At 32.2% G+C, this 6,463-nt stretch overlaps 3 protein-coding genes across 4 annotated transcripts; 2 read left to right on the top strand and 1 right to left on the bottom strand.

Annotated features, from left to right (window-relative positions):
* Positions 1 to 464: 464 nt before the first annotated feature.
* LOC139093277 (zinc finger protein OZF-like) lies at positions 465 to 2,235 on the top strand. The gene is made up of 4 exons (XM_070643957.1): positions 465 to 647; positions 709 to 1,475; positions 1,542 to 1,632; positions 1,909 to 2,235. The coding sequence occupies exons 1-4, from the start codon at positions 530 to 532 to the stop codon at positions 2,163 to 2,165; spliced, it is 1,233 nt and encodes a 410-aa protein (XP_070500058.1). The 5' UTR covers positions 465 to 529; the 3' UTR covers positions 2,166 to 2,235.
* A 6-nt stretch (positions 2,236 to 2,241) lies between these two features.
* Positions 2,242 to 3,834, top strand: LOC139093278 (zinc finger protein 12-like). Its single transcript, XM_070643958.1, has 2 exons — positions 2,242 to 2,539; positions 2,595 to 3,834. Exons 1-2 carry the CDS (start codon positions 2,416 to 2,418, stop codon positions 3,398 to 3,400), a joined length of 930 nt encoding a protein of 309 aa, XP_070500059.1. The 5' UTR covers positions 2,242 to 2,415; the 3' UTR covers positions 3,401 to 3,834.
* Positions 3,835 to 4,146: 312 nt separating this feature from the next.
* Positions 4,147 to 6,388, bottom strand: Rcc1 (Regulator of chromosome condensation 1). 2 transcript variants are annotated; one of them, XM_070643901.1, is made up of 2 exons: positions 6,256 to 6,388; positions 4,147 to 6,174 (listed from the first exon to the last, which is right to left on the bottom strand). In XM_070643901.1, the coding sequence occupies exon 2, from the start codon at positions 6,155 to 6,157 to the stop codon at positions 4,598 to 4,600; it is 1,560 nt and encodes a 519-aa protein (XP_070500002.1). In that variant the 5' UTR covers positions 6,158 to 6,174; positions 6,256 to 6,388; the 3' UTR covers positions 4,147 to 4,597. The 2 variants fall into 2 exon arrangements, with proteins under 2 accessions (XP_070500002.1, XP_070500003.1); XM_070643902.1 differs by having other exon boundaries at positions 6,252 to 6,380.
* Between the last annotated feature and the right edge of the window lie 75 nt (positions 6,389 to 6,463).

Here is a 6,463-nt window from a genome sequence, read left to right as displayed (position 1 = left end):
TATAAAATATCAGCTGAATTGCTTTTGAATTTCTTTTGACCGTTATTTTTGCATACAATTCTTTTTGAAAGAAATGATGTTTTACTCAATTGACAATATGATCTGTTTAGTTTAAATAAACTATTGCGAATGAAAACGTGAGATTTAGGTAGGTAGATTGAAAAGTTCCTTTTATTTAGATTAATAATTTCCAAAAAAGTTTTTGTTTTGCTGAATTTTAGACGATTTTTTCAACAGACTTTTATACGATTTCAACAGGTAAAAAGATTGTGCCAAAAACGCATGTTGGTCAACGCACATGTTGTTAACAGAAATGCAACTAGTCACTGTAACAACATGTTTACACTTCAAGTATTCATCTTAATAATAGCAACATGTTTAAATTTTCAAAATAGGCGATTTTCGTTATGGACAGACAGACAAAAAAATATTCGACAGCACCCACATTTTCTCTTCCAAAAAATGCGCTAAAACTGTAAACATTGTGGAAATTTTAATTGAAAATCTTAAAATTTAAAGGTTTTTAGCCATGGAAAAGCTAGTTTATTCAGATAATTGCTTTATATGCAATGAACTAATGGGATATTTCAAATCGGAATTAACAGTAGTAACAAGTTACTCAGAAAAACCAATTTATCAGCTAATTGGTATGAAATTTCACGAAAATCTGTAATTCACACCATAATTAATATCGAATTTTCTTTACAGAACAATTTGCGGAAATAGAATTAGGTGAAGAACTCATCTATGGAACTGGAATTTGTCAAAATTGTCTTGTTAAATTTAACGAGTATGATGAATTCATTACAAAGGCTGAAAAGATCCAGTTGGACATAGTTGGACTTATAGAGAACAAAGTTATGCTTTTAGAAATGTCAGATAATGAGGAAAAGCAAATTAAGCAAGAGAGTATCGAGGATGATCCAATTGAATATGAACCGGATGATGAAATTTATTACGAATCAGAGAGTGATGAGCAGCAACTTGTCTCAAGTCATGAAGAGTATGAGGAACAAATCATTGATCCATCGGATATTATACAAGAAGATTATCAACTGGAAGTGGTTGTTGATGATACCAAAGAGAATATAATTGATTCCATTCGATACAGGCCAATTAAGTCAGAATATAGTTATAGTCCACAGACCAAAAGCATCAAAATGGAAGAAGGTGGATATAAAATGATACATCTCGATAACAACACTAGAGCCTTCCAATGCGACATCTGTGACAAAATATTCAAAGACAAGACGAAACTCAAACTCCATCGAGAAATCCACACCGATCAGCGAAATGTCATCTGCCAGCAATGTGGTAAAGGATTCAAGACAATGAACTGCTTAAGGAACCACAAACGTACTCACCTTGCAGAGAGAATCTTGTACGGATGTGATCAGTGTGAGAAGAAATATACACAAAAAGTGCAACTCAAGAAGCATATAGAAATTGTGCATATGAACAGACGAGATTTTAATGTAAGAATCTGCATTTATGCTTGAAATTCAAGGTTTATTGATCTTATTTTGTCTTAATTATTGTAGTGCACAATCTGTGGAGCATCATTTGGTACAAAGAGTGTCCTCAAAATGCACATGTTATCTCATAGCGATGTAAGAAATGAGGAATGTGGAAGTAAGTGAAAACATTCAATTTAACGGATTTTTCAAATTTGAAAATTCTAATGTTCGTTAAAACCTTACAAAAGTTTCTGAAACATTTATATTGTTTTGAATTCAAATTTACGATGTAACGGAAATTTCAAATATTTTTGAGACGTTATTTACATAAAAATTGAAATCAATCATACAGCTTCCAAATGTCAATTAATTCAAGCCTTTGTGTCGTTTTGATACTCAATTAATATTCATTAAGACAATAAATTAATGATTCCTTCCAATTTATTTCCAGTTTGCGGTTTCCGAGTGCACACAAAAGCCAAACTTAGAAGACACATGAAATCGCATACAGGAATCAGAGACTATGAGTGCGGTATATGCGGAAAGAAATTCTTGTACAGCTACAACGTCATTGCACATGTTCGAAATGTCCATGAAAAGAAGCGATCATTCCAACATGAAGAAATTGAGGGACAATTTGATTATAAATATGAAGTTAAGGAAGAGTACGAGAACGATAGTGAGAATGTGAAGGAAATTACAGAATAAATTTTGTTGCGATAATTAATTTTTAGGGATTATAAAAAAGTTATTTTCAATAAATATGTCTAAAAAAATAGTTTAACAATTGCGCAGAATTTAAAAATTTGCACATGAAAGGGGTTGCGAAAATATGTAGGGATAAAGGAAGAAGGAATAAGAAGAAGAAAATAATACAATTCAAGTACATACCTTCCATTTCCAATTATTTCAGTTTTTTTAGTATTTAGTTTCACATTTTTATTCTTTCTCATTCAAAATGAATGAATTTTCTGTGCTTAATTGTGGACGTGAGCAGTGCTTCATCTGCAAGGAACTGATTATATCCACTGGGAATTCAAATTTTACTAGTTTTTCTGGAAAATCTATTTATGAAATAATTAGTAAGAATTTTCAGACACAAATCATGCAGCATAATTACCTTTCAATATATTTCAGGTTCAATATTCAGTCACAGCTTGTTTGATGAAAACTTTTTCATGACAAAAATCTGTGCTGAATGTCAAGAAAGGATTAAAATGTTTGATGAATTGCAGACAAAAGCAAATAGCATTAAAGACGAGCTTATAGGATTACATGAATCTAGTGAGCATTTCAATGAGATTGAGAAAATGGAACTAGAGAATGTCGACTTCTCATTCAAGCCAATTGAATTGGAAATAATTACTGAATGTGCCAATATTGAAGAGTCAAAGACTGATCAAACTGAAGACTTGTCTGATGATTTTAAGAAAATAATTGAGGAAAAAGGAATCAAATATGATTATTCTGTATTTCAGAGGGTTTTTGGTGCTGACGAGGATGGTGACATTGAAGGCCAAAAGCAACGACGGAAATTTTATTGCGACGAGTGTAAAATTGAAATTAAAAATTTTAATAATTTTCTAATCCACAAAGCTGATCATGAGAAGCAAAATTATCAAATAGTCAGTCCAAATGATGAAAATCAGCCTGACGAAAAGTTCAATTGCTTCTGTGGGAAAATATTTTTATACAAACTTTCCTACACGCAGCATCTTAAAATTCACAACAATATCCGAGAATACCATTGCAATTATGAATTGTGTGATTTTAAGGCATTCAATTCGACACATCTGCAACGGCATATTCGTGCAAGACATACGAAAGAAAAGAAACACACGTGTATCTATTGTGGACGAAAATTTGGGGAGAAATATAACATGAATTCACATATCAGAAAACAACATATGACTAACAAATACAATGTTGAGGCTATTTACTGAGGAACAGCTGTTTAAAGTAAATTTATTTATCTATAAGTGTTGGAATTTGGATCTGGCTATTTAAATGGGGACGTTTGAATATTACGTGAAGTTAGGAAATTTTTTCACGAGTGTTCAGTCCTTAGAATTGCAATGTCTGGTCCTTGCTTCAATACAGAGCTTGAAGTCGAGTAGCATGTTGTATAGACAAATTAGGAAGACTTCGAGCTCTGTTTTCATGGTCTGTGTTCAAAGACATTTGCCATAGCTTCAATTGCAGCACTCATATCTTGTAGAAACGAACGAAACTGGTTAACATAGTAGCTAATGATCACTAATCTCTCTTAACGGAAATTAACGGTATTTTTGAAAATTTTGAATTTGTATGGTTTTCAAAGAATTTGTAAGGTTTTGTTGATTTTCACACATCAACCACTGAAATCCATACAAATGTTTTAAAATGTCGTTATTTTCAAATTTTAGAACCATACAAATTCAAATTTCTAACGGAAAATTTTCAAATTTTTAACGGACATTTTCATAATTTTTAAACATTTATTAAATAGAAATTAAGGAAATTTTAGCTCCAAGCATCTCCAAAGAACCAAAAAGAACCCCAATTAAAGCCTTTAGCTGAAATTTTTAAAATGTTAATCATAACAAAAAATTAGAATATTCTAGAGAACAAGTTCGAAAAAGCCAAAAAACAAACATTTTTATTCAAACATAATAGTTTCTTTTCTTCTTGGAAATGTAACAAACCAATTGAACTATCTTCAAAGTAATGAAAAAAGAAAATATAAATCATAATAATAGTGAGTAATTTTTTTTAAATGCAATAACGAAGAACCTAACAAAACCTTATCTTATGTGTCATTCAATTATGGCACTTCCAAACAAATTTAACAAATTCTGATTTACATCCAATTAGCTTTTCTTCGTTATAAACAAAACAAACGTTTAATGAAACTGACGAATTTAGTAATTTTAAGTAAATGTGTATCCTTTGTAAAGGATTTTTTTTAGGCATGACTTTTTTTTATGTAGAAAAATAGCAGAAAATAGAATTATTAAAAAAAATTTATAAAGTATGTATGATGCGTTTTTTTTCGTTTCGTTTCCTTAACTTTTAATGGTTAATGTCTAAAAACTATGAATCGTTTTTGAAAAGTATACTTGAATTAAGCTAAGTAAAAAGAATGATTATTTTCTATTTTTTTAAGCTTTACGTTTACGACCACGTTTTGCTGTCTTCTCATCAGCATTTGAGGCTGTTTCAGTCTTTTCGTCTTTATCCTTTTCGGAATTTCCATTGACATCAGTTGGTGATTTCTCAGCTACAACTTCCATCTCGGACGGTCCATTTGTATCCTTTGGAGTCTCATCTTCCGGTTCCTTTGAGTCTTCCTTCTTATTTTTTGCTGTTTCCTTTTTGTTATTTTTTGTAGCTTTGACTGGTTCTTTCTTGGCTGTTTCTTCTGTTTCTGTTGATGGAACTTCAACGAGGAATAAGGAATGTTGTCCACCACCGCTCATTGTCAAAATATTCTTTTCCTTAACTTGTGCGCTAACGAGTATTTTCGGTGTTACAACATCATCTTCATCTCCTGTACCAAGAGCTGAATTTGTGCCACTTCCCCAAACATATACTTTTCCGTCACTTGAAAGTCCGAAGTTATTTTCAGCTCCACAAGAAATTGAAATAATTTTCTTATCATTTAATGACTCAATTTTTGACAATTCAGTTACATCATCAGCTACTTCACCCAATCCTAATCGACCATATTCTTTACGTCCAATTGAAAAGACTTGATGATCATTTGTGAGAACAATTGTGTGATGTTGTCCGCCAGCAATTTGTTTTACATTTTGGATCTTTGTTAGGACTGGATAGTGCTCAAATTCATTCTTTCCCTTCTTTACACAAATTTGATTGTAATTATTGAGACCGAATCCATAAACATCATTTGTGAATGCATCACGTAAGAATGTACAATATGGCGTTGCCCAAATTTCATTTGCAACGACATTCTTAGCTTTCTTTGTAATAATACCAGGTGTCAATAAAGTTTTTGTTCCACGACGTGATTCGCCTGATAAAGTTCTGATTGATGCTCGTCCTAATTGGCCTTGCTCACCACAACCAATTGTATAGACATGTCCATTTGTGGCAAGAACTACAAAATGATCACTTCCTGATGCAATATTAACACCCTTAATTTCTGGCAATACTTGAATTGGTAACTGCTTCTTTCCTTCAGTCGTTAGACCCATTGAACCGTGAGCATCGCGAAAAGATCCCCAGGCAAATATACTTCCATCTTCCAAGAGACAAGCTGAATGTGAATCTCCACAAGAGATGCGTACAGCTTTCTTTGGTAGGTCAATTTTAGCTGGCTTCATTTCTGAGCCTTCTTCTGATGTATCACGACCTAATGCACCTTCATCATTACATCCGAATGACCAAATTTCACCACTTTTTGTGAGGCATAAACTATGCATTCCACCAGCTTGAACATCAACGATATCCTTAATATCAGCAACGAGAGCAGGGCGAGCTTTTTCGGGAACATCATCAGGATTGAATCCGAGTTGTCCGACATCATTTTGACCGCAACTTAAGATATTGCCGCTCTTTTTTGGCAATTCTGGAATTGGAAGTGAAATAACTTTCGATTGGCGTGCTTTTTTTGCAGGTGGTGCGTCAGAATCAACAGCTACATCCTTCTTTTCAACAGCTATAGCTTCCTTGTTGCTTTTTGGTCTGCCTTTTGCCATTTTATTTATTTTTTTAGCTGTTTGGAAAATTATTTTGGAGGTTAAACGAAAAATTCAATTTTTCTACTATTTCTCGATATAAATTGATACTAACTTACTTATATTACAGTAAAGTGATAATTAATGCTTCAATTTATGTCCACTTGTAAACGATATGATGCGTAAATCTTAATTAAATTGACTTTGTTATTTTTAAGGTTTTTTTCTTTGAAATAACGAATTTTTAATCCGGATTCTAGAAGGTTTACTTTTGAAATGTAACTGTCCGTTAAAAAATTACCTGATTTTATACACAATTTAATCAGG

Source organism: Chironomus tepperi, unplaced genomic scaffold, assembly GCF_022539635.2.
Source record: "Chironomus tepperi strain 1889 unplaced genomic scaffold, CSIRO-AGI_Ctep_v1 contig_335, whole genome shotgun sequence".
Lineage (NCBI taxonomy): Eukaryota > Metazoa > Arthropoda > Insecta > Diptera > Chironomidae > Chironomus > Chironomus tepperi.
This window is presented reverse-complemented; position numbering and strand designations above follow the sequence as displayed.